Source organism: Talpa europaea (assembly GCF_964194135.1).
Source record: "Talpa europaea genome assembly, chromosome: 5".
Taxonomy (NCBI): domain Eukaryota; kingdom Metazoa; phylum Chordata; class Mammalia; order Eulipotyphla; family Talpidae; genus Talpa; species Talpa europaea.
Window position 1 is genome coordinate 59675187 of NC_140071.1, and position 27858 is coordinate 59703044.

General features: G+C 37.7%; 1 protein-coding gene across 1 annotated transcript in view; it reads right to left on the reverse strand.

The window, feature by feature from the left end:
- The window catches only part of RAB3C (RAB3C, member RAS oncogene family), a gene marked incomplete at both ends in the record, with an annotated part of 227304 nt that overhangs the window by 7311 nt on the left and 192135 nt on the right, over positions 1-27858 (reverse strand). The window contains one exon of the mRNA XM_084233995.1: positions 24962-25086. Within this exon, the coding sequence (XP_084090121.1) occupies positions 24962-25086 (125 nt within the window). The remainder of the gene's footprint in view (positions 1-24961; positions 25087-27858) is intronic.

The following is a 27858-nucleotide window of genomic DNA, read 5'->3' on the forward strand; positions in this document are numbered from 1 at the left end:
TTTAATTGTACTATCAATGAGCAGGGATTTTGCTGTGAGGGATGCACATGAACTAGAGCAATCAGTATAGTAACTTTTTAAATAGAAGGTTCTACAGTAATGAAATTTCATTGTGATATCCAAGGATGTGGCATCATACACATAACTTTGAGCATATGCTATGTGCAGATCCTGTGCTGGGCATTTTGCATTTACTTAATAGCCCTGGACAGCCCCATGAAGCACCTTACACTGTCCACCTTACAGTCAAGAAAAGCAATTGAACCACACAGTTGGTAACTTAAGAGCTGAAGCCTCATGCTAAAACCCACACTATTAACATCTGCACATTCCAAATGTTCATTTTATATCCTGGTAGCACCCACTCAAACACCATATGATAACTGTCAGTTTCATAATAACATTCTTGGGGGTAGAAATTCTTATCAATCTTGAGCAGTGTTTACCAATTTTCAAAGTCAAGGAATTCTTCTCAAAGTCTAGCTTCTTTCTGTGGTAACATAGCCTAGCTGTCCTGTCAGAGCAGACATAAAAAGTATGTGAAGCTTCTTGCAAATTATTTTCCTTCATAATGCGATAGGTCTGAAAGTTGTAGTTAAGCTATCACTTCCAGATAAATCTTGTATCTGGAAAAGGGACCATCACTTTAGCAGCAGCTAGTTTGTTCACTGAGCCAACAAAGAGGAGGATGGGATGATGAACACTAACATCTTTATATCTTTCTAAGAATGGTCATTTCTTAGTCAAATAAAGCCAGTCCACATGAATATCAGTTAGGTAAAGTGAAAGGCAAAGACATATAACTCCAACCAAGAAAAGTATCAAGAGACAAAAGTGGATTTTTAGATAAAGGGATCATTATAATAGGAAGACAAAACATTTATTAATATATATGCCTCTATCATAGGAGTTCCAAATATATAAAGTGAATATTAACAGACTTAAAGGGAGACACTGACAGCAACACAATTTTAACATACCACATTTTAACATACCACAATTTTTAACATACCACTTATGGCCATGGACACAACAAGCAGATAGAAAATCAACAAGGAAAGAATGGCCTTAAATGACAAATTAGATGAGATGGACTGAATAATTACAAATCATTCCACCAAAAACCAAAAGAATACACAATCATTTCAAGTATTCACAGAACAACATTCTCAAGTATATAGTCTCAAATTTATGAAAATTAAATCCTCTCAAGCATTTTTGGGGATCACAATGGTTTGAAACTAGAAGTCAATCAAAAAATCTGAAGTTCACAACTAATGAAAGTAGAGTAAGACAAAGCAATGTACAGATTCAACACAATCCCTATAAAAACCCTAACAACTGAAGTAGAACAAAATATTATGAAATTTATTTGGAACTCAAAAGAGTAGTAAAAGTGATCTTTAAAACAAAAGAAAAAAAATGAAGCTATTAATGCCACCTCAACTTGAAACTATACAACAAAGTGATAGTAATTAAAACATGGTATTTGAATAAAAACAGTACACAGATCAATGGTACAGAAATTATAGATCAGAAATAAAGCCACACATATATGACAACTTTACAACAAAGGAGCCAAGAGCATACAATGGAGCAAGGGAAGTCTCTAAGAAATAATGTTGTGAAAACTGGATAGTCACATGTAAAAGGATGAAACTACACCACTGCCTCACACCAATGAATAATGCACAAAAAATAATAAAGACTTGAATATAATGCCTGAAACCATAAAATGTATGGAAGGAAACATAAGCAATATACTCCATAACATGGCCTTAGGTATATCTTGGGGACTGAACTCTAACAGGAAGAGTAAAAAAAGCAATATAAAAAATGGAGTTACATCAAATTAAAATGCCTCTGCACAGTTAAAGAAACTTGCTTGAAAACAAAAAGACAGCCTACTGAAAGGGAAAACATATTTGCATATCATACCCTTGACAAAGGGTTGATTTTCAAACTATATGAACAACTCATACAACTCAACAAGACAAACAACTTGACTAAAAAATAGGCAGAGGATATGAATATTTTCCCAAAGAAGATACACAGATGACTAATATTAACATGTTACATGAGAAGATGTTCACAACTCTTGTTAGGGAAATTCATATTAAAACAATGAAATATCACCTCACACTTGAGAATTATCATCCAAAAGACAAGAAGCAACAAGTGTTGGAAAGTATGTGAAAAGAAAGGAACCGCTGTACACTATTGGGGAAATGCAAACCAGTGCAACCATCACAGAAAGTGGAGATACCTAAGAAAAATTAAAAACAGAAATCCTGAACTATTCAGTTATGTCACTTCAGGGTATTTGTCCCACCAAATATAAGGACACTCATTTAAAGAAATATATGTCCCCCCACGTTTATTACAGCATTCCTTATAATAACCAAGAGCTGGGAATCAACAATGATTGAATAAAGATGTATTAGGGACACAATGGACTACTCCTCCTATGTGGGAAAAAAGCTATTAAAAAAGATGAAATCCTGCCATTTGCAACAATACAGATGGAATTACAGGATATTATACTTAGTAATGCAAATCATATGGAGAATTATAAACACTGTATGAGTCCACTCATATCTGGTACAGAGAAACCAAACAAATGCATAAACTAAAAAACAAAGCAAAAAATTTTGGAAAATAGAACCAAATTAATGGTTACCAGAAGGGAAGGGGGAAAAGGGAAGGGGGAGAGTAAACTGTGTTAAAGGGGTTAATTGTATGGGTAAAAGATAGAACTGGCCTTTTAATAGTTAATGTAGTATACACTGATGACGTATAGTGATACGCACCTGAGACTTGTATGTCAAATGCAATGCTACTTCGATATATTTTTAATGTTAAAAAGGCAAAAGACAAAATGAGGATATTGTATATATATGACTTAGTGGGAAACTTTATCTGTTGGCTTTCATGGATGAATACAGATTAAACCATGTTTTAGTCTGTATGGCGCTGGGAAGAGGAACCTAGGGGCACCAAATGGGATATATCCTTGGAATTCAGGTTCCAGACAAGAAGAAGCCACCTGCTGAGAAAAAAGTTGCTAAATGCAGAAAGCACATGAAATTAGTCATCTGCAGAAACAATTCACTCCAAGACAGGATTAACAGATTACTTTCTGATGAGAATACAATATTTCCCAAAATCCATAAAGGGACCAGAGTGTTCCCCAAATTTCTAATATGGAAAGCAGGATTTCTCTTACCAGTGAGTGAATTTACAATTCCCAAAGTTAGCATGTTAAGAGAGAATAAAGTGTCATCATGGAGCAAAAAAAATAAAAGGAGAGTCTTGGGTTTACTGTCCCGTGTTGTGAAGGGGAGAGGACTGGGTGCTGGTACCGAGCAGTGTAGACAACAGGCTTGTATGCCACCCCAGCTGTCCTGGGGTAAGGGAGCATATTTTTGTGCATGTTCCCTGGGATTCCCTTGATACCACAGACCTGGCACATACTAAGCACACATTGGAAAAAAAAATAAATGGTTATCATTGAATTCCCTTTTCTTTGATTTAGAGCCACTGAGAAACCTTATGAAATCAAATGCCTTTCACAAGGGTTTTTTTTTCCTACTAACAAAAGAATGCACTGATTATCTGACAGGAACATTATCAATGATGTGACATTTACATTTTCTCAGTGCAAATAATGAAAGGCAATTTTAATTAGAAATCAGTCCCTTGTGAATTTGGTTAGTGTGATTTGTTAATTCTATGATAATTTAGCCCTGAAAGGAAATAACATTGGCAAGTGTGCAAAACTGATAAACAGACCTGGACCTCTGCCAACTGCAGCCACCAAGAATGTGTTTCACAATCTTGAGCGAGCAAACAGTCCTTGATTTGAGCTCTTTCAACTCTCATCACTTAGCAGATTAAGCTGTTTCCAAATGCTTCGACTTGTCTTTCTTGTATCTGTCTTTAATTTTACTGTTAAATTAAGACTGATATTAGCCTTTTATGGTTGTTTTTAAAAACCAAATTAAAAAAGCAGCACTTTACAAAGATCTTGTTCTATGAACTGGGTTCATTTTTAAACAGCTCACAAAAATTGGCAAGCTCATGTGAATGGAAAAAGGCACAAACTGGAAGAACATTCTAAGAAGGAACACAGGTGGGGTTTGGAGTCAAATCCAGGAAAGAAGAATGGACACTTTTTTAAGATGGGACAAGAGATGTGTAAGTTGAGGATTGGTTAGAGCTTTGATCCACAAACGGTAGGACCCTGGGAGTTTGGAGGCTCTTCAGTGGGGGCATATGGGCATATTGGCAGCTAGACTTATGGGAATGGAGATATGCCAGAGATGAAAAGTATTGGTAGAGCTCTAGATGAGTGAGGAAGAGGATAGCAGAGACCATTTAGGTTAATGCAGATGGCTCAAGAAAACAATGGGTAAAAGATTTGCCAGGGTCTTGAAATACATGCACTGGGAAATGAGAGAATGTTAAGTGTGGAAGTTTGAAAGAGGGGAGGATGCAGAACCCTTAGGTCAGAGAGGAAGTTGAGTGTAGGACACACAAGTTTTCATGGGTTGGATGGCCATAAAATTTCTTATTCAAAGTAAGTCCCTTTTGAGATTGAAAGGGGGTGCTAGTACAAGACACGTAATAGTAAAGCTCCCAAGAATCCAAGATAAGGAAAAAATAATGAAACTGACAAGAGGGAAGAAACAGATAACATTCAAAGGAAAACCAATCAGACTGACATCAGACTTCTCTGAAGAAACACTATGGACAAGGAGAGTGTGGAGGGACATAGTCAACAGACTCCAAGACAACAAATGCCAACCAAGAATACTCTATCCTGCAAAGCTTTCCTTCCTCTATGAAGAAAGAATAAGGACCTTCCCAGACAAACAGAAACTCTGAAATTTCACTACGACTAAACCCCCACTCCAAAAAATACTGCAAGGAGTCCTAAAGCCAGAACCAACAGAAGGATGAATAACAACGAAAGAAGGCCAAAAAAAAAAAAAGTTATTAAAAGAATAAATGAATAAAACCAGAGGAAAGACAAACACAATGGTAAATACAGATGCTAACATATCAATATTAACTCTAAATGTAAATGGATTAAACTCTTCAATAAAAAGACACAGAGTCGCAGGCTGGATTATGAAACAAAACCCAACCTTTTGCTGTCTCCAGGAAACACATTTAACTACAAAAGATAAAAACATACTCAAATTTAAGGATGGAAAACAATCCTACAAGCAAATGGACCAAAAAGAAAGCAGGAACAGCTATACTTATATCAGATAAAACAGATTTCAAACTCAAAAAGGTAAAAAGAGACCCCAACATTCACTACACTATGATCAAGGGGACAATACTTCAAGAAAAAATAACACTCATTAAGATATATTCACCAAATGAAGGAGCACCAAAATATATCAGACAACTATTATCATCTTTGAAAATAGACATCAGAGAAAACACATATGTAGTAGGAGACTTCAACACACCATTATCAACAATGGATAGATCAACAAGACAAAAAATAAGTAAAGACACTAAAGCTCTAAATAAGGATCTAGAGTGCCTGGGCTTAACAGACATCTATAGAATGCTAAACCCCCCAAAATCTAAGTACACATTTTTCTCAAGTGCACACGGATCATTCTCCAGGATCAATCACATACTGGGACACAAGACAAACATCAACAGATACACCAAGATTGAAATCATACCAACCACCTTCTCTGACCATGAAGGCATCAAGCTAGAAATAAACCATGAAAAGGCGGCAAGGGATTCTCCTACCTCATGGAGATTAAAACCCACACTACTGGAAGACCACTGGACTAATGAGGAGATCAAAGAAAATATTAAAAAATTCTTTGAGATGAATGACAAGGAGGCCACCAATTTCCTAAATGTATGGGATGCAGCAAAAGCAGTAATAAGAGGAAAGTATATAGCGATAGAGGCGCACATCAAGAAATAAGAAAAAGAAACAACCTAATCTAAAAGCTCAAAGAACTAGAAAAAGCACAACAACAAAACCCCAAAACTAGAAGAAATAATAAAAATCAAAGCAGAAATAAATGAAATAGAAACTAAAAAAAAAAAAAAAACAATCCAAAAGATCAATGAAACCAAAAGCTGGTTGTTCAAAAAAATAAATAAAATAGACAAACCCCTAGCCAGGCTCACAAAGGAAAAACGGGAGAAAGCACATATAAACACGATCACAAATGAAAGAGGAAAAATCACAATGGACACAGCAGAAATAAAAATAATCAGAAACTACAATGAACAGTTATATGGAAACAAGTTCAGCAATCTAGAAGAGATGGACAAATTCTTACAACTCTACAATCACCCAAAGCTCAATAAAGAAGAAATAGAACACCTAAACAGACCAATTACATGCAGCGAAATTGAAATGGTAATCAAAAACCTCCCCAAAAACAAAAGCCCAGGACCTGATGGATTTACAAATGAATTCTACCAAACATTCAGAGACTAATTAGTGCCTATCCTTCACAAAATCTTCCAAAAAATTGAGAAGGAAGGGATAATACCAAATACGTTCCATGAAGCCAACATTACACTAATACAAAAACCGAACAAGGACAACACAAAAAAAGAAAACTACAGGCCAATCTCTCTAATGAACACTGATGCAAAAATCCTCAATAAAATTTTAGCTATCAGAATCCAACAATGTATCCATAAGATAATTCACCATGACCAAGTAGGATTCATTCCAGGGACACAAGGATGGTTCAACATCCGAAAATCAATCAACGTCATCCAACACATCAACAAAAAGAAATATAAAAACCATATGATAATATCAATAGATGCTGAGAAAGCTTCTGACAAAGTACAGCACCCATTCATGATAAAAGCCCTTGAAATTCTTGGGATACAAGGAACATACCTCAACATCATAAAGGCCATCTATGACAAGCCAACAGCCAGTATCATTATCAATGGTGAAAAACTAAAAGCATTTCCATTAAGATCTGGAACAACACAGGATTTCCACTCTCACCACTGCTTTTCAATATAATACTGGAAGTCCTAGCCAGAGCAATAAGACAAGAGAAAGACATCCAAGGAATCCAAACAGGAAAAGAAGAAGTTAAACTATCACTATTTGCAGATGATATTATAATATACATAGAGAACCCCAAAAACTCCACAGAAAAACTAATTCAACTCATCAATCAGTTCAGTAAAGTGTCAGGATACAAAATCAACACGCAAAAGTCAGTAGCCTTCCTATACACAAACAATAAATCTGAAGAAGAAATAAAAAAAAAACATCCCTTTTATTATCAAAACAAAAAAAATCAAATACTTGGGAATAAATCTAACAAAAGAGGTAAAGGACCTATACAAAAAAAGCTATAAAACACTGTTAAAAGAAATAGAAGACACAAAGAAATGGAAAGACATCCCTTGTCATGGATTGGAAGAATAAACATTATTAACATGGCCATCCTACCAAAAGCAATATACAGATTCAATGCTATTCCAATTAAAATTTCAATGTCATTCTTCAAAGAAATAGAACAATTATTGATGAAATTCATATGGAATCACCAAAAACCCCAAATAGCCAAAGCTCTCCTGAAAAAAAAGAGGAGGGAATGGAGACATCACACTCCCAGACTTCAAAATATAACACAAAGCCATAATCAACAAAACTGCATGGTATTGGAACAAGAACAGACACACAGACCAATTGAATTGAATAGAAAATCCAGAAATAAACCTACTAATCTTTGACAAAGGAGCAAAGACTATGCACTGGAGCAAAGAAAGTTTGTTCAATAAATGGTGCTGGGAAAACTGGGTTGCTACATGCAAAAGAATGAAGTTTGACTACTACTTCACACCATGCACAAAAACCAACTCAAAATGGATTAAAGAACTAGACATAAGACCTGAAACCATACAATACATAGAAGGAAATATAGGCGAAACACTATGTGATATGTACATCAAAGACATCTTTACAGACACATCACCTAAAGCAGTGATAGTGAAGGCAAAGATAAACAGCTGGGACTACATCAAATTAAAGAGCTTCTGCACAGCAAAAGAAACAATAACAAAAACAAAGAGAAACCCCACCGACTGGGAGAACATTTTTGCACACAACACTAAAGGACTGATCACAAAAATCTACAAAAAGCTGATGAGACTCAACAAAAACAAAGAAAATAATCCAGTCAAAAAGTGGGCAGAAGAGCTAAAAAGAAACTTCTCTGAAGAGGAAATGCAAATGGCCAACAGGCATATGAAAAAATGTTCAACATCACTTGTAATCAGGGAAATGCAAATCAAAACTACCATGAGATACCATCTTACACCAGTGAGAATGGCACATATTAAAAAAAACTAGCAACAAATGCTGGCAAGGTTGTGGAGAAAAAGGAACTCTCCTGCACTGTTGGTGGGAGTGCAAACTGGTCCAACCACTATGGAGAGCTGTGTGGAGACTTCCGGACCTACTAAACATAGAGCTTCCATATGATCCAGCAATTCCACTCCTGGGTATTTACCCAAAGGACACAGAAACTAATTCCAAAGGGCACCTGCACCCCTATGTTTATAGCAGCACTATTTACAATAGCTAAGCTTTGGAAACAACCCAAATGCCCCAAAATAGATGACTGGATCAAGAAGATGTGGTACATATACACATTGGAATATTACTCATCATTCAAAAAAGATAAACACATGCAGTTTGCAGCAACATGGACGGTGCTGGAAGGGATCATGCTCAGCGAAATAAGCCAGAAAGAAAAAGAAAAATACCAGATGGTCGCACTCATAGCAGGAATCTAGAAACTTAAATAAGGGACCAGGAAAAAGAATAACTATAAGAAAGAAAATATCCAAATCAACAAACAACTATGAACCAGAGACACTCTATGGGGCGTGGGGGGCCGGGAAAGGAGGGATTGAGGTTAAAATAAGGGGGTTGTAATTGTATGGGGAATATAAAAATAAAACTTAAATTAAAAAAAATAAGATACTGAAATATGTTATTCTAAAAAAATATTTTATTCTAAAAAAAGACTAATCAATACTAAGTTAAAATCAAAGTCAACAAGCAACTATAAACCAGAGACACACTACAGCGGGTGGCGGGGGGGAGGGAGAGGCGGGTTAAGGAAGGACTAGAGTCAAAATAAGGGGGTGGTGCAATTGTATGGGGAATATAACCAAAATGAAAATGCATACATTGTGCAAAGATGAAAAAAGATGTAAGAATTATATAAAATAAAATATTTAATTAAAAAATAAAAAAAGAAGGGGTGCTAGTAACACACTGAGAAATGAGCATACATTGGGACTGTTCTGGCAAACTGTGATCAATGGGCTCTTTATTCATAAGGTACAGACAGTTGCTGAGGAGTGAAATTTCAGCTGCCATAATGTCATGAAATAATGGAGATCAAAAGTCATTAGAAAAGAAACTGCGGAGCTCAAAGGAGGTCAGGACCAGGAGGAAGTAGGAGTCCCTTTCCTTCCTATCCCATGAGGATGACCATACCTCGGCCAACTCAGCACATTACCATGTATGCCTGTAGGTTTGCTTCACACTGCTTAGGAATACTGAAGTCAAAAGGAAAGTAAGCCAGTGGAAAAAATGGTTGGGTGGCAGAGAACTGTGTGCAGATAGCTACTTAAACATTGAAATAGCATTTCTGGGGCTCCCTGCTAAATCCAAACATTGGCAATCCCTGTTCTACTACAATTAAGATTTAAATAAATCTTTAAAAGCTGCTGAACGGAGTTAATGCATATTTGGAGCAGGTGGTTTGCGTTTTAAAAATAGGCTTCCAAGGCAATGCTCTCCTCATTAGAGTTTCTGGCTTCTCAACCTGGCATTATGGAACAGTTTTTGTCACAGCAAGGCAAAAAAAAATATATATATATATATATATATATATATATATATATATAATCAATGGAAAATACCATCATCCTTTATTAAAGTTAGGTGACTGAAGGAAACATTGCAGATCTGAGCTACAAAATTTTAAATGGCCAAGGTAAGAATGTGCCCACCACCGGGACTGCTCATGCTTGTCTGGATTTAGTATCCCAGCTACGTGGAAAGCTAATCTAATGCACTCTGGACAGGCTGGAGCCCATGAATCAAGATGAGCTATAAAAAATGAGTAGCCCTCCAAACCATAAAGCCAGCAGTTGTCTGTTGCTAAAGGGAAGGTTCACACTATGACATAGCCATGACGGCCAGTTCTTAAGATTTATCTTTTTTTGTACTACCTTATGTTACACAAAAATGCATTTAATACAGAAACTTTTAAAAACTTTTAAAAATATAATTTCATGGAAAAGGGTGGTTAGTTATATTTGAACAATCATTTACTTATTTTCAGGGCTGATGTGAATGGATCTTGCTGGCTCACTAGATCTTGTCCATTCACCCTATGACTCTCCACCAAGGATCTCCATTCTCCTTCCTCTGCGCCTCAGTCTGCACTTCTGCCCTTTTGTGTATTAACATTCTGTTTTATTCCCACATTCTCTCCACCATGATGACTCTGATCAGTTACTCAAGCCAAAAACACACTGTGGCACTTAAATACTGCCTTTAAAGGCTTTATTTTTGTCATCTTTTATGCCTCCATCTCCTTGGCACTCAATATCCAGACATTCACTAAGTGTTTTTAGTTCTACTGCCAAAATGTTTAAAACATTCTCTCATTTGTATTCTCTCTTTTGATACTTAGTTTGAGCCTGTGGTCCTCAGCCTCAAGACATGTGGGGAGGGCCTAAACCAGGGTTCTCAACCTGCTGACACTGGAATCACCTGAGCTGCTAAAACGCTCCCTGTTTTGGGCCCAGATTCACAGACTGATGTGTGTACATGAGTACTCCAGATCTCCCCTGTGACCACTGCTCTGAACAATTTTAACAATTCTTACAGTTGAGAAAAAAGATTCAGCACTGGGCTAATACACAAATATTTATGTGCAAATTATATAATGTACAATAGACTCATTGTAAAGCATAATTAGTAACTTAATCATTACATTGAGATACAAATATATGTAATATTTTCTTTGTACCCTGGTTGATCTTCTTAAACACCCTAATTTTGTGAATATTACCAACATAGTTGATCTCAGGGAACCGATCTTGTCACTCCCTGTTTAAAACCCAGCATTGCTTCCTTAGCCTGAGCAAAACAGAGCTGAGTTCTTTAGCCCTGTGAACAGGCTCTCAGTAGCAGATCAGACCTCTTCAGATCCGTTTCCTCTGACTACAGAGACAGACCATCACCTTTTTGTCCAACTACTAAATCCTAGTCAGACTTCATGATTTGGTTTAAATATCGTCTTCTCGGTGTGACCTTTCACAGAGTCTCCAGACAGGGGGATAGTCTAAATCTTACTAGCTAGCTCTCCATCACTGCGTCCATACTTCCACTATAGCACTTAAACACTGCCTTTTAAACTCTTTATTTTTGTGTCCCTCTCGAAACTAGTGTTCCTGGGGGCAAGAAATTTGGTTGTATTATCTCTTTAATCATAATGCCTGACCAACAGAGTTCAATAATGTTAAATGAATGAGTGAATGATTAAAAAACTATATTATACTAAAATTCTGTCTTCGAAGCATCTATCTCCTGTCAAAAGAGATAAAAAATACCTAACATGACCCCAAGAGCACTTGAAAAGAGAATCTTTGGCTGATTTAACTCAGTGGGTTAATTAGACAAGAAGACTGTGCTAAATTTTTATTGGAGTCACTAACAACTGAGAGTAGAACTTAGAAGTTCTCATCATAAAAAAAAGAAATATGTAACTGTATGATGATGAATGTTAACAAGACTTGAGATCATTTCACAACATATACAAATATTGAATCATTATGCTGTACACATGAAACTAATTTGTTTCATGTCAGTTATATCCTAAAAAATTGATTTTTTCCCCCAGAAATTTCTTACAAAGCACAGCAGAGTCACTGAGTAGTTTATTATTTAGAGATTCCAGCAAGCTTTGCACTTTTTGAAGAGAGAAACTGAGTAAGATTACATTTGCAAGAATTTACCTTTAAGTCCTTTTCTCACATTTTTTATGTGAGAGTCACTGAATGACTGTAAGGTCCGAGAACAGAATTTAAGTAGATTTACTAGTTACATAGACCCTACTTCTTTCTAGGATTGTAAGAGAGAAAACTAAATTCAGTTAAAACCTCTTATGTAACTCAAGGTTGCACCAAGGATATGATGATTCAAGTGGAGCTTAGCAGTATAGGAAGGTTGCAATCCTATTATATTTCTCCTTGATGAAAAATGTACAGAGAATCTCACGACTTAGTTTCAGATCACATAAATTCCAAAGTTCTGGGCTCCTGTGACAACATGACTTCACATTGTGGATCCTACCCTTTCTGTTCTTTCCTATCTGGGTTGGCAATGAAAGACAGGTTGGTTTACACTAAAAGATCCGTAGGAGCAGATTAGAGACTACCAGAATAGGAGTACCCAAATTAGACACCCTGTGGTCCTGCAGCCTCAGCAGGAGTCCTCAGGGTGGTTATTAGAATCCAAGAAGGTGGAGTCTGCTGATGGGGTTAGGGTGACATTTCATTCACTCCAGTGATCTTGTCTCTAAAACCAGCATAGTCAAGGTACACAAGAATAGTGAAGGTACACAAGCCCTTCCCCTTGATTAGACAGAATCTCCCAGAGTCTAAACTCTTGGTTAGCTCTAGTGGATCGCCTTCTTGCTTTATGCAGATCTTGGAAAAAATTATGTATCATGCTTGTACCGTAGATCCTTCAGAGATAATCGGATCCTTTAGTATATTCTTTGTTATGTGCAAGCATATCTTTTTCTCTTTTCTACTTCAAGACATTATTACCTTGAAAGAATTATTTAATGAGCCCAGTATTTATAAAATAAACATGTTTTACAGTTTTTAGACATAAAATGTGTCTTTTTGTCAGTCTTTATTCCTAAAACAGAAGCAAGGAACTCCATGACCCTCCTTCTCCAAGTTATACTTGTTTTGAAATTCTCTAGTCCTGTTTAATTTATGTATTATAGATACTATAACATAATGAAATAATGTATATAATACATGTTATATAATATGTATTGAATATTTTGTATATACCATAACTCCATATTACATATATTCCTGTGTTATAATTATGTATTAAAATATGTCATAATATAACTACAATAAATTATGTATTATAATTTACATATTATAATATCAGAAATATTGTATTTATCATACACAGACCATATGTCAAATTCCTGAGAGGGAAGACACATTTTATGACACCCAGCTATTAGGTGTTTGATAAATATTTATCAGGTGAATAATTATTTTTTTTAAATAATAAATTTTATTTTTATATTCCCCCATACAATTGCAAATGCCCCATTCTGACCCCAATCCTTCCCCTCCCGCCCCCCACCCCCAAAAAGTGTCTCTGGTTCATAGTTTTCTGTTGATTTTGATTTTCACTTTCTTATATTCATTTTCCTGGTCCCTTATTTAAGTTCTCTAGATTCCTGCTATGAGTGAGACCATCCGGTATTTTTCTTTTTCTTTTTGGCTTATTTCGCTGAGCATGATCCCATCCAGCGCCATCCATGTTGCTGCAAATTGCATGTGTTTATCTTTTTTGAATGCTGAGTAATATTCCATGGTATATATGTACCACATCTTCTTGATCCAGTCATCTATTTTTGGGCATTTGGGTTGTTTCCAAAGCTTAGCTATTGTAAACAGTGCTGCTATAAACAGAGGGGTGCAGGTGCTCTTTGGAATTGATGTTTCTGTGTCCTTTGGGTAAATACCTAGGAGTGGAATTGCTGGATCATATGGAAGCTCTATGTTTAGTAGGTCCAGAAATATCCACACAGCTCTCCATAGTGGTTGGACCAGTTTGCACTCCCACCAACAGTGCAGAAGAGTTCCTTTTTCTCCACACCCTCGCCAACATTTGTTGTTGCTAGTTTTTTTAATATGTGCCATTCTCACTGGTGTAAGATGATATCTCATGGTAGTTTTGATTTGCATTTCCCTGATTACAAGTGATGTTGAACATTTTTTCATATGTCTGTTGGCCATTTGCATTTCCTCTTCAGAGAAGTTTCTTTTTAGCTCTTCTGCCCATTTTTTGACTGGATTATTTTCTTTGTTGTTGCTGAGTCTCATCAGCTCTTTGCAGATTTTTGTGATCAGTCCTTTATCATTAGTGTTGGGTGCAAAAATGTTCTCCCAGTTGGTGGGGTTTCTCTTTGTTTTTGTTATTGTCTCTTTTGCTGTGCAGAAGCTCTTTAATTTGATGTAGTCCCAGCTGTTTATCTTTGTCTTCACTATCACTGCTTTGGGTGAGGTGTCTGTAAAGATGTCTTTGATGTGCAAATCCCGTAGTGTTTCGCCTATATTTCCTTCTATGTATTTTATGGTTTCAGGTCTTATGTCTAGTTCTTTAATCCATTTTGAGTTGATTTTTGTGTATGGTGTGAGGTAGTGGTCAAGCTTCATTCTTTTGCATGTAGTGACCCAGTTTTCCCAGCACCATTTATTGAACAAACTTTCTTTGCTCCAATGCATAGTCTTTGCTCCTTTGTCAAAGATTAGTTGACCATATATCTGTGGGTTTATTTCTGGATTTTCTATTCGATTCCATTGGTCTGTATGTCTGTTCTTGTTCCAATACCATGCAGTTTTGATGATTATGGCTTTGTAGTATAGTTTGAAGTCTGGGAGTGTGATGCCTCCATTTCCTTCTTTTTTTTTCAGTAGAGCTTTGGCTATTCGGGGTTTTTGGTGATTCCATATGAATTTCATCAATAATTGTTCTATTTCTTTGAAGAATGCCATTGAGATTTTGATTGGAATAGCATTGAATCTGTATATTGCTTTTGGTAGGATGGCCATTTTAATAATGTTTATTCTTCCAATCCATGAGCAGGGGATGTCTTTCCATTTCTTTGTGTCTTCTTCTATTTCTTTTAACAGTGTTTTATAGTTTTCTTTGTATAGGTCCTTTACCTCTTTTGTTAGATTTATTCCCAAATATTTGATTTTTTTTGTTTTGATAATAAAAGGGATGGTTCTTTTGATTTCTTCTTCTTCAGATTTATTGTTTGTGTATAGGAAGGCTACTGACTTTTGCGTGTTGATTTTGTATCCTGCTAATTTACTGAATTGATTGATGAGTTGAATTAGTTTTTCTGTGGAGTTTTTGGTGTTCTCTATGTATATTATCATATCATCTGCAAATAGTGATAGTTTGACTTCTTCTTTTCCTATTTGGATTCCTTGGATGTCTTTCTCTTGTCTTATTGCTCTGGCTAGGACTTCCAGTATTATATTGAAAAGCAGTGGTGAGAGTGGACATCCTTGTCTTGTTCCAGATCTTAATGGAATTGCTTTCAGCTTTTCACCATTGAGAATGATACTGGCTGTTGGCTTGTCATAGATGGCCTTTATGATGTTGAGGTATGTTCCTTGTATCCCAAGAATTTCAAGGGCTTTTATCATGAATGGGTGTTGCACTTTGTCGAAAGCTTTCTCAGCATCTATTGATATTATCATATGGTTTTTATATTTCTTTTTGTTGATGTGTTGGATAACGTTGATTGATTTTCGGATGTTAAACCATCCTTGTGCCCCTGGAATGAATCCAACTTGGTCGTGGTGAATTAACTTATGGATACATTGTTGGATTCTGATGGCTAAAATTTTATTGAGGATTTTTGCATCAGTGTTCATTAGGGAGATTGGCCTATAGTTTTCCTTTTTTGTGTTGTCCTTATTCGGTTTTGGTATTAGTGTAATATTGGCTTCATAGAACGTGTTTGGTATTGTCCCTTCCTTCTCAATTTTTTGGAAGAGTTTGTGAAGGATAGGCACTAATTCGTCTCTGAATGTTTGGTTGAATTCATTTGTAAATCCATCAGGTCCTGGGCTTTTGTTTTTGGGGAGGTTTTTGATTACCATTTCAATTTTGCCGCTTGTAATTGGTCTGTTTAGGTGTTCTATTTCTTCTTTATTGAGCTTTGGGTGATTGTAGAGTTGTAGGAATTTGTCCATCTCCTCTAGATTGTTGAACTTGTTTCCATATAACTGTTCATAGTAGTTACTGATTATTCTTTTGATTTCTGCTGTGTCCGTTGTGATTTCTCCTCTTTCATTTATGATCCTGTGTATTTGTGCTTTCTCCCTTTTTTCCTTTGTGAGCCTGGCTAGGGGTTTGTCTATTTTATTGATTTTTTCAAAGAACCAGCTCTTGGTTTCATTGATCTTTTGGATTGTTTTTTTAGTTTCAATTTCATTTATTTCTGCTTTGGTTTTTATTATTTCTTTTCTTCTACTGGTTTTGGGGTTTTTTTGTTGTTCTTTTTCTAGATCTTTGAGCTTCGAGATTAGGTTGTTTCTTTGAGTTCTTTCTTGTTTTTTGATGTGAGCTTCTATTGCTATATATTTTCCTCTTATTACTGCTTTTGCTGCATCCCATACATTTAGGATATTGGTGTCCTCCTTGTCATTCAATTCAAAGAATTTTTTTTTATTTATTTATTTATTTTTTTTTTTATAAATTTTATTGTTATATTCCCCATACAATTGCAGCCCCCCATTCTGACCCCAATCCCTCCCCTCCCGCCCCCGCCCCCCTAAAAGTGTCTCTGGTTCATAGTTTTTTGTTGATTTTGATTTTCACTTTCTTATAGTTATTCATTTTCCTGGTCCCTTATTTAAGTTTTCTAGATTCCTGCTATGAGTGAGACCATCCGGTATTTTTCTTTTTCTTTTTGGCTTATTTCGCTGAGCATGATCCCTTCCAGCGCCATCCATGTTGCTGCAAATTGCATGTGTTTATCTTTTTTGAATGCTGAGTAATATTCCATGGTATATATGTACCACATCTTCTTGATCCAGTCATCTATTTTTGGGCATTTGGGTTGTTTCCAAAGCTTAGCTATTGTAAACAGTGCTGCTATAAACATAGGGGTGCAGGTGTTCTTTGGAATTGATGTTTCTGTGTCCTTTGGGTAAATACCTAGGAGTGGAATTGCTGGGTCATATGGAAGCTCTATGTTTAGTAGGTCCAGAAATCTCCACACAGCTTTCCACAGTGGTTGGACCAGTTTGCACTCCCACCAACAGTGCAGGAGAGTTCCTTTTTCTCCACACCCTCGCCAACATTTGTTGTTGCTAGTTTTTTTAATATGTGCCATTCTCACTGGTGTAAGATGGTATCTCATGGTAGTTTTGATTTGCATTTCCCTGATGACAAGTGATGTTGAACATTTTTTCATATGCCTGTTGGCCATTTGCATTTCCTCTTCAGAGAAGTTTCTTTTAAGCTCTTCTGCCCATTTTTTGACTGGATTATTTTCTCAATTCAAAGAATTTTTTAATTTCTTCTTTGATCTCCTCGTTAGTCCAGTGGTCTTCCAGTAGTGTGGCTTTTAATCTCCACGAGGTAGGATAGTTCCTTGCCTTCTTTTTATGATTTATTTCTAGTTTGATGCCTTCGTGGTCAGAAAAGATGGTTGGTATGATTTCAATCTTGGTGTATCTGTTGATGTTTGTCTTGTGCCCCAGTATGTGATCGATCCTGGAGAATGATCCGTGTGCACTTGAGAAAAATGTGTACTCTGTTTTTTTTGGGTTTAGTGTTCTATAGATGTCTGTTAAGCCCAAATGCTCTAGGTCCTTATTTAGAGCTTTAGTTTCTTTACTTATTTTTTGTCTTGTTGATCTATCCATTGTTGATAGTGGTGTGTTGAAGTCTCCCACTACGTATGTGTTTTCTCTGATGTCTGTTTTCAGAGAGGACAACAGGTGTCTGATATATTTTGGTGCTCTTTTGTTTGGTGAGTATATGTTAATGAGTGTTATTTCTTCTTGAAGTATTGTCCCCTTAATCATAATGTAGTGACCATTGGGGTCTCTTTTTATTTTTTTGAGTTTGAAGTCTGTTTTATCTGATATAAGTATAGCTGTTCCTGCTTTCTTTTTTGGCCCATTTGCTTGTAGGATTGTTTTCCATCCTTTGACTTTGAGCCTATTTTTATCTTTTGTAGCTAAATGTGTTTCCTGGAGACAGCAAAAGGTTGGGTTTTGTTTCTTAATCCAGGCTGCAACTCTGTGTCTTTTTATTGAAGAGTTTAGTCCATTTACATTTAGAGTTAATATTGATATGTTAGCATCTGTATTTGCCATTATGTTTGTCTTTCCTTTGATTTTATTTATTTATTCTTTTAATAACTTTTTTTTTTTTTTTGGTCTTCTTTCGTTGTTATTCGTCCCTCTGAGGTTCTGGCTTTAGGATTCCTTGTAGTATTTTTTGGAGTGGGGGTTTAGTCGTAACGAAATTCCGGAGTTTCTCTTTGTCTGGGAAGGTCCATATTCTTTCTTCATGGAGGAAAGAGAGCTTTGCGGGATAGAGTATTCTTGGTTGGCATCTGTTTTCTTGGAGTCTGTTGACTATGTCCCTCCACTCTCTCCTTGCCCGTAGTGTTTCTTCAGAGAAGTCTGATGTCAGCCTGATTGGTTTTCCTTTGAATGTTATCTGTTTCTTCCCTCTTGTCAGCTTCATTATTTTTTCCTTGTCCTGGATTCTTGGGAGCTTTACTATTATGTGTCTTGCTGTGTTTTTCCTTTCGTCGTGGAAGTTTGGTGTTCTTCTTGCTTCTTGTATATCAATTTTCAGCTCCTTCTTCGCATTTGGGAAGTTCTCTTCAATTATATCCATGAATATTTTCTCTGTTCCTACATCTCTCTCCTCTCCTTCTGGAATTCCTATAACTCTTATATTTCCTTTCCTCATGGAGTCAGATAGTTCCCGAAGTCTTTCTTCATTCTTTTTCCTTGGTACTTCTCTTTCCTTTTCTGTTTTGGTTCTTTTTATTTCTGTGTCTTCAAGATTACTTATTCGTTCTTCCATTTCATCTATTCTGCTTTCATTGCTTTTCCCAGAGTTCTTTAGTTCCTCCATTAATTCTTTGATCTCCTGCATTTCTTTTACTTCCCTCTTTAGGGACTCAATTTCCTTCTTCTGATCTATCACTTTTTTAATCATGGCAATTTTAAATTCTCTTTCTGGAAGGCTCAGAAGTTCTTCCAAGTTGCTGTCGTTGCAATCTGGGGAGTGGTTTTCTTTTTGTGGTGTGCTTCTTTCCTGAGGAGTTGTTAGGTTGCGTGTGGTTCTTCTGCTCCCTACTGTCTGTTTTCTAATTTGTCGTATGCGTTGGGACACTGTGTTGCTCGGACTGACTGGCATCTTGGGTGAACTTCTCCGCTCCCCTCTGGCTCTTCCAGGAGCCATCTCTGTCTTCTGGGGGAGCTTTCTGCTGGTTTTAGGCAGTTTTTACTGAAGAAATGTCCCTGTTCTAAAATGGCGAAGCGGGATGCAGTCCCTGCGCCTCCGGTTTCAGGCACACTCTTCTGCGCACCCGGTCTGCCCCGGACGTGGGTGCCTGCTCCCTCTGTGGGCTCAGACTGCTGGTCGGAAGGGGCCTGGCGTGGGCTAACTTCCCGGCTGGCCACTGGGTCCTCCAGAAGCCTTCTGTCCTTTTCAAGCAGTCTTAAGAAATTTCCTGTTCTATGGGGTGTTAGTGACTTTTTTTTCCTGGTCGCTAGGTGGCGTTAGAGATCTCTCCTATTGTCCTTGGGGGGCTGTTTTTGGCCTCCCCCCACCCCGTGGGACAGGGAACAGTGCGGGAATGGTAGGGTACACCTCAACAGCTTTGGGGTGCTGTGTCTGCCTTGTGCCCCACTGTCGTGGAGAACCCACGCCCCGAATTTTCGTGCCCCGGGTCTCAGTTCAAAGCCCTCAGTTCCAGGACGCGGGCTGTAGCCCAGTTCAGTGGCGCGGGAATGGCGCCTTTTGCACCGCTCCCGTGCCTGAGCGCCTGGTTCCTGCTTACTCAGGGAGGGACCTTCACCTCAGTGAGGACCTCCGCACTCCCCGCAAGCCTAGGTCGCAGGCGCGGGGACCTGGGCAGCCTCGATCCTGGTCTGCCCAGCGCGCCGCTTTTCCGCGCAAGCTTACCGGCAGCCCGGGCTGTGTGCGTGTCTCCCGGGGTCTTTGTTCTTCTCTAATGGCGCCCGGAGCCCTTCGCTCACCACTGCAGCGAATCCTGCAGGGTTCGCCTCAGCTCCCGTTCACAGGGTGTGGTGGCTGCAATAGTTCCTTTCCACTCACAGTCCCGCTTGCTGTGTCGTTTGTTCTTGTTGGCCGTTTTGGTTTGTTGTTTTCCTCCTCTCTGCCGGTTGGAGAGTGCCGCCTCTGTGGGCGGGGGAGGGGAGCAGGGTTCTGCGCTTCCCTCCCTTCTGGTCCTCTTTTATGGCAACTTTCTTCTTCGGGCAGTTTGCTGGAGTCACCCGTTTATCTTCCGTGTCCCAGTTCTCACTGGGACCTGCCGCTTTTCCTCCCTATTAACTTTTTTTAATGGGAGATCTTACTCGCAGAGTCTCCTCGCCGCCATGTTGCTCCGCCCTCAGATTCAGGTGAATAATTAAAATAAAAAAGTGATTAAATGGAAAAATAAGAGGAGGCAAATTTTACAACTTGGAAAAAATGCAAAGTGTAAGGATACTTTATGGCTGGACCAGCGTGAAGGCTGCAGAGACTGGGCCTGGAATTCACTAATACATGCCCACGATAAAATGACAATTGTCTAACTGGTGAAAATGGGAGATATGTGTCTGTTAATTGCTCCTCATAAATTATTAATTAAAAACAATCACTTCTCTCCAGAAGTAATTTTATCTGCAGTCTTTTTTCTCTGACTACATTTTTGGGAAACTTCAGGCCTTTTGCAATTTCAAGGCTTATGAAAAAGGTTCAAGTATTCTTTCTCCTACATTTTCAAGGCAATACAAATCTCTTCCTCATTAGAAGCTTTGTTCTTATTCCCAGCTGAATTACATCATTTTAGGAAAATTTATATATTTAATTATCTCTTCCACTTTCTCATTTAATATTTAGCAGCTTTACATTTAAAACCTAAATTATGTGCTTGATTGTACATCTACAGATTATTGCCATATTGTAAATTTGATATAAAACAAAGATACAAAACCTTCTTATCTATTGTTAAAAGTATTTGCCTCTAAAAATGATTTAAAAACTTGCATGGGAAGAATCATCTCAGCTAGAGAATAATGTTCAGTTCAGCTCTGAGGACATTTCCCTGACCTTGCCAAACACTCCTTACCATTGAAGCCACTGTTCTTAAGGAGAAAACTTAACATGTGTTTGTTAAAAATGTAGATTCCTGGACTTCAACTTTAGACAACTGATGCAGCAGGTCCAAAGCTGAGAACAGATATACTTGACAAAGAACCCCGTGTGCTTCCATATAGATGATCAGAGGCCCACTCTACGCCAGAGAAACTGAGCATGCATAGCAGGCAGGTGGGCAGAGAAGCCTGAAGCTTATGTCAGGTCGGGGTTAGGACATGATTTGGCAGTGATTAGTCAACAGGCAGAGAGTTCAAACCTTGGGGGTGGGCAGGCATACACACAGAGGGTGAGGGGCTGACAGAGGAAAACCCAAGTGCAAGAGGCAGAAGGAGTGTCCTAAGAAACAGAATGCCTGGCTGGAGAGGAAAAAGAACCAAGAGCACTGTGGGATGGAAGCCAAGGTTTGACAAGGAGGGCATGCCCAGCAGCACCATAGGAAATAAAATGACCAGAAAAAAGGCAGGCCTAAAACATGCTCATTATCTGTAAAATCTATCAGGCACCATAATAATTGTTCCAGGAATGTAGGGTTATTTATCATCATATTTCGAGCTTTTGGCATATTGTAGATACTTACTAAATGTTTAGAGAATTGAATTGAATTGGCAAGGACAGCTGCCATACAAGAATTTTAAGGAGCTCAGCTATAACTGAGTTCCATCAAGTACCCTCATTAGGCTGAACACATGTATACATATAATCATCTGCAATGGAGAATTAATTGTAACCAGATCAATACAACAGCTATTTGAGCCATCTGCCAAGATAGTAATGACATTTAAAAAACAGTGCCCAACCTCTGTATGTGATGGTATTCTGCACAAAGGAGACTTACAATAATCTAAAAATGAAGCAAAGACCTTTAAAACCTTTAAATTAAGACTTCTTTTTCTACACAAAGGAGATCTCATGATCATTTGTGGAAGTGTGTATTCAAGAGAATCAACCACATTAAAGGAGGTAAATGACTCTCCAAGAATGCACAAGTGGGGTTGCTATGACAACTGCTGGGTTTTATTGAACAGAGAGAAAATAATCAATTTGAAACCATTGGAAGAACTTGCATGGGAGCATAAAACACGTCTGCCTCAGTTTCAGGAAGTTTCCTGCATCTATGTACTGCATGAAACAGTGTTTGTGTCAGTCAGCAGAGTTCTTGATGCCTTCCTACCATTCTAACATTTCTTCCATAACCTGATCTTTTTAACAACCATGTGATTTATTAGAGTAGTAAAAAATGTAGCCTATTACCTGCCTCTTTTGTACCGATGACACTAAACAGTTTTTGGCCCCAATTTATCTTTCTCTGGACCAAACAATTTTATGATGTATATATGGAGACAACATGATCTGTGTAGCAGTGCCACCCCCACAACATGCAAGAAAATACAGGGAGGGAAGAGATGTTCTCAGAAAGTAGCTCTGCCAACTCTCTCGCAGGTTTCCTTCCTTTCCTTTCTGAAGGACCTCCCATCCTCTACTACTACAATGCTAAGAGGATTAAGGAAAGACTACCATGTTTTTAAGACTTTAACAAAATGGATAAATTGATAAAATGGGGAGAGGCCCTATAAATGAGATGATAATGGCTGAAGGACAGTCACAGAGAGACCAGACATCCACTGAGTGACTTTCTCCAAGGTGGCTTGAAGTATTTTGGTGGAAGGTCTCTTGTGCTCCTTAGGTGATACTCTTTAGTCTAGTAATCTCATTAATCTTGAGGAAATAGTCAATTTCTCAGATTTGACTGTACGCATTCATTTTTGAGATCACTAGTGAAAAAGTGAGCCATGGAAGGGGTCTCTGCGTCACCAGTCTGTGCTGAAACTCTCTGCAGCTTAATCCCAAAGCACCTCCTTTATAGCAATATTTTCAAATTGTAGGTTGAGGCCTATGATTGGGTCCTAGGATAAATTTTGTGTGTTCAGACCATTATTATAAAAAATGCAAGCAATTAAATGAGAGAAAATGTAAGAATGAATTTTACCTAACAAGGGAAAATGTATTTTTGAAACTTTTGTTTTGTTCTTTCTTTCTATATGTAGCCACTGGAATAGTGGGCTGAATAGGTTTCCTATTGTAGGTCCTGGCCATAAAGCTTGGAAATAAATATTCTTCCCTGCTAAGAATCCTGCATTGTTCTCTGTGAAGGAAAAGCAGGAGGAGAATAGGGGTAGTGAAAGAAATATGGGATGGGGAAAATTCCAGCTCTTTCGTTCTCGGGTTGGAATTGTCTCCAACACCTCTGCACACTTCCACAGTTATACTAGGTTCCAGCTTTTCCTTTCAATGATCCTCTCAATGTCTTTGCTCCACTGTGCTCTTTATTTATGATCTATCCTTTCCTCTCTGTGGTTTTCATATTTACTCTCCTTTGGGGACCATTCAAGCCTAAGCTAGTCATTTAACCCATACAATCTCTATCTCCTCTGATCACTCACCTCTTCGTAGCTGTTCTGCTCGTTTCCACACTTTTTCCCTGTATGTGTCTCCTCTGCAGTGTTCTTTATCTGCCCCTCTGCACCACTCTACTCCCACATTCCTTCTGACCCTTGTCTCCCATTTCTGCCTCCCTTTACCAGTTGCTTTCCTCTTGGAATCTGTCTCATTACCATCTCCTCCTGTTTGTTGTTGTTTTGCTATTTCTGCTTTCTTGTTTATATCCCTAGTCTTCCCATTTGACTGACAGCAACTAGAGCCCAGGGACTGTGGGTCTCCTACTTCCTGTCCTGTGAGGTCTGGCAGGGTATGAAGAACTTAACAGCTGCTCAGTAAAAATGCTGAGTCAATAAACCAATCAAAATCCCCTTAGCAATGAAACTCACAGCAACAATTTTCTCTTTAAATGAGTGTTTTGTGTTTGAAATGGTTTTGCCATTCTAAAGCGCTCATACGTATTGCTTGTCACAGTTGATCTTATCTACAAGGACATGGCAAAGTGGGCATGGGTTATGAAGCTCATTCTTGAGAGAAGAGGAAATAGTCTTAAAGAGGTTTTTTGACAGTTACTATTGTGAATGGTGTCCTTAGAATCAGAATCTATCCTGTGACCTATTCTGTGCCATTATCTTCCACCTACGAAAACTTGAGGACAACAATCACACAATAAAATACAGTGCTCATTTAATGCAATTATTGTTGTGTGAAGGAAAAAAATCCCAAAAAAGAGCAGGCAAGGCATATCCTGTATTTCTCATGAAATAAGAATTTGAATGCCTTGTACTAGAGGTCAAGATACTGGCTGTCTACTTTGCTTTCATAATTGCGCTTGGATTTTTTTTGGTTAATTTTTAAAAAAGATTTATTTATGCATATAAGAACTGGGGTGTAAGCCAGAGGTGCGGTGGGGGTGGGTGGGTAAGAGGATTCATCAAGAGAGGGGGAAACAGAACAGGCAGATGTACTGAAATACACTGCTGAGGGGAGCAGTGGGTGAGGCAGGAGAGGTCTGCTGTACCATGTGGGTAGCTCCCTGGCCATGCTGCAGTGGCTGGCATAGCTTGATAGCACTGTCTTTAACCCCTGAACTACCAGGAGGCCCTTGCGCTTGGATTTTAATGCCACACAAAGTATTACTTGTGGAGGATGAGTTGGTTTCCACTGTCAGGGTGACAAAGTTTTTAGTAAAGCCACTATAGCAATTAGCTGGGACTCTGTTACAAATAATTACCAAGTTCTATTCATGGTTAATTATGTTAAGGTGTTGCTTACCGAGCTGTTCTCCTAAATGTTGACCTCTCTCGGTTGAGATGACCCGCTCATCTTCCATGTCACATTTGTTCCCAACCAGTATAACCTGGGCATTATCCCAAGAGTATGTTTTGATTTGAGTTGACCTAAAAAATGAACAGGCAAAAAGCGATCAGAGCAAATCAGAACAGCATAATATAAAGAAGAAATGTATTCCACAGAGGATGATAATAGCAAAAAATGAAGCCCAAATGCCTGACATTTAGAATTAATTTCACTTCAGATTCTCATCAGGGATTGCATGAGCCAAAAATCAAGGAAACAATGATGTTGTATATATTTTTTGTATTAAATGAAGTTAATGTTACTACTGCTTCTTCCATTCCCAGTTCCATTCCCACTTTATGTAGTATCTTTATAGCCAGAGGGAACCAACCATCCCAGTTTGCCTACGACATTCCCTGTTCTCACAACAAAATCCCTTGAAATCCCTTGAAATCCCTCAGTTCCAGGAAACCCAAGACTGTTGATCACTATTTATAGCTGTGACACAAGAACTTCATTTTTCCCTTTTACAACTTAAAAAGTCTAGGAAATCAGGTAATGGTAATTTTAAAAAATGAATCATAATAACAAATATACTCATGCCTTATATTTTACAGAGAAAAATGCCAGATTGAGTAATATCAAAATTACAACAGGCTGATGTTTTAAGTTACTGTAAACAAAAAAAAAATCTAGAATTCAGGATAAATTTCCAGTATGGATGACTCTCATAATCAAATTTTGGCTTTGAGACATAAGATAAACAGTTGCTATGCAAGTATTGTTCTTAATACTTTGTATATGTTACATTAATTGAAACCCTGTGTGGGAGGAGACATTATCATCCTCATCTCCATTTTACAGTTGAGGAAGATGAGGCATAGAGAAGTTAAAAATCTGTGCAAGTCCTTAGCTGGTAAAGTAGCAGGTCTGGAAATCAAACCTAGGCAATTAGGCTCTTGTCTTTGCTCTTGAACATGATTCTGGGTTACTCATTAATAGTATGAGAATAAACTCCTGTCTTTTTGGGCAGGTTCTTAGTTGAGAATAACTGAGAGACGTGGAAAAGATACAAAATTCAACAAATGGTAAGGGAAGAGATATTGAAATGTTGAAAAGCTAAACAAATGAAACTTTAAAGAAGGGGATTTGTAAAGTTTCAAAAAGAGATGCTTTCAAATGTTCTTAGTGGCAATAAAGTCCTTCAAGATTATTAGATAGAAAACAGTGATAAGCTCTTTTCAACTTGAAGAGAGACTAAAAGTAAACAGCTTTCAACTGCAGCTAGAAAGCTTTCAGTGACACGTGTCCATTGGTTTCTCCCTACTGAGGAGAGAGCTGAGAGGCAGATGTTTAAGCACAAGTGTTCAAATGAGACTGAGAAGTCTGGTGAAACATACTTTTAGTTCCACCTGCACATCTCTGGGGTACAGCATATTGTTATCAGAGTCATCTGGGGACATGAGCTTTTTAATACAGATACCTAAGTTAATGATAAATCCCTCTAGCAACAAAGACATTAAGCGAGTATCCATCAACTGGGAAAACAGAGAAAATCTAAACCACCTACTTTTCCATTACCTCATCTTCTGTACATTAAAAATGGTGAGTTCATACAGAATTAAGGTATAAAAAAGATTCTACAGTGGATTCATTTTAAACCTCAAATGCTGACATATTTTCACAAAGAAATTCCAAAAGATGATGATGATGATGATGATGATGATGATGATGATGATGATGATTGCACAGTGAAATACTACTCCGCTGCAAATAAATGAACATTTGCTATTTATGAAAAATTGGATGGAACTAGAGGGGATAATCCTAAGTGAAGTAAATGGTTGTTTTAATGTAACTTAAGGCTTTCTTTAAATAAAGTTTAAAACTATTCCTCTGTTCCTATAGGTCTTGTAAGCCAAGACTTATGTTGTGGCTAACTCTGGAAAGACCCTTAGTAAAAAGCTCTTATGCTAATGGAGAAGGCACTTTCCCAGGCACACAGCTAGAAGTCAGTTACCCAGAATGAGGTTTGTGAGACAGAGTCATATGAGACTATCTCAGTTGCCTAAAGAAGGATTTTGCTGAGGGCAGAGGCTTGAGGAAGTTAGCTCTCTTCTGATTTAGACAAACTCATCCTTCTATGCCCATGCTGTATAGACTTAATTTGGGATGTATCTTGGTATTATCAGAATTGATTATTCTTATGATTCTTAAAATCAGGGTAAAAATCCTCAATGCTTGGCTTTGCTTTTATCTGCTATGGATTTCCTAATGTCTGTCCCTCATCAAAAGACTAGCTTTAGGCAAAGTCCAGTCAACAACTAGAGGGGATCAGAACCATGGTTTCTGATTAACAAATTACCACGCATTTCTTGAAATGTAAGATGAAAATTAGTTTGTGAATGGTTAAGAATGAAAAGAAAGCTATGAAATGCTTTAAAAATAGCCCTTCTAGAAGTCTCATCAGCTGCTTGTTGCTTTGAAATTTCTTTCATATGTTCTGAGTGACTTAATTTTTCCTGCCTCTTTTGTTTTGCTTGGCACATGATAATCATTCTATGACTCTCTTAGTAGTAGGTCAACATACCCAGCTGCTTGTGGCTATCTTTCTTAAGTCCTTTAGAGTGAAATGATGGCCATTACTCCAAACTAAGTATTCAATTCAAATCTATATCCCTTTTTGTATTCAAAATAGCTTTCTACTTACATACTAACAATTTCTACTACTTCACTGAGGGGATGACAGTATAAGCAGCTATGACCAAGTTAGTTCACATTCAGGTAATGAAATCAATCTTTAATACTACCACAGATCATAAGAAATCTCTGAGAAGACATCACAATTTCAGAGGTGTTAAAATATGAAAAAT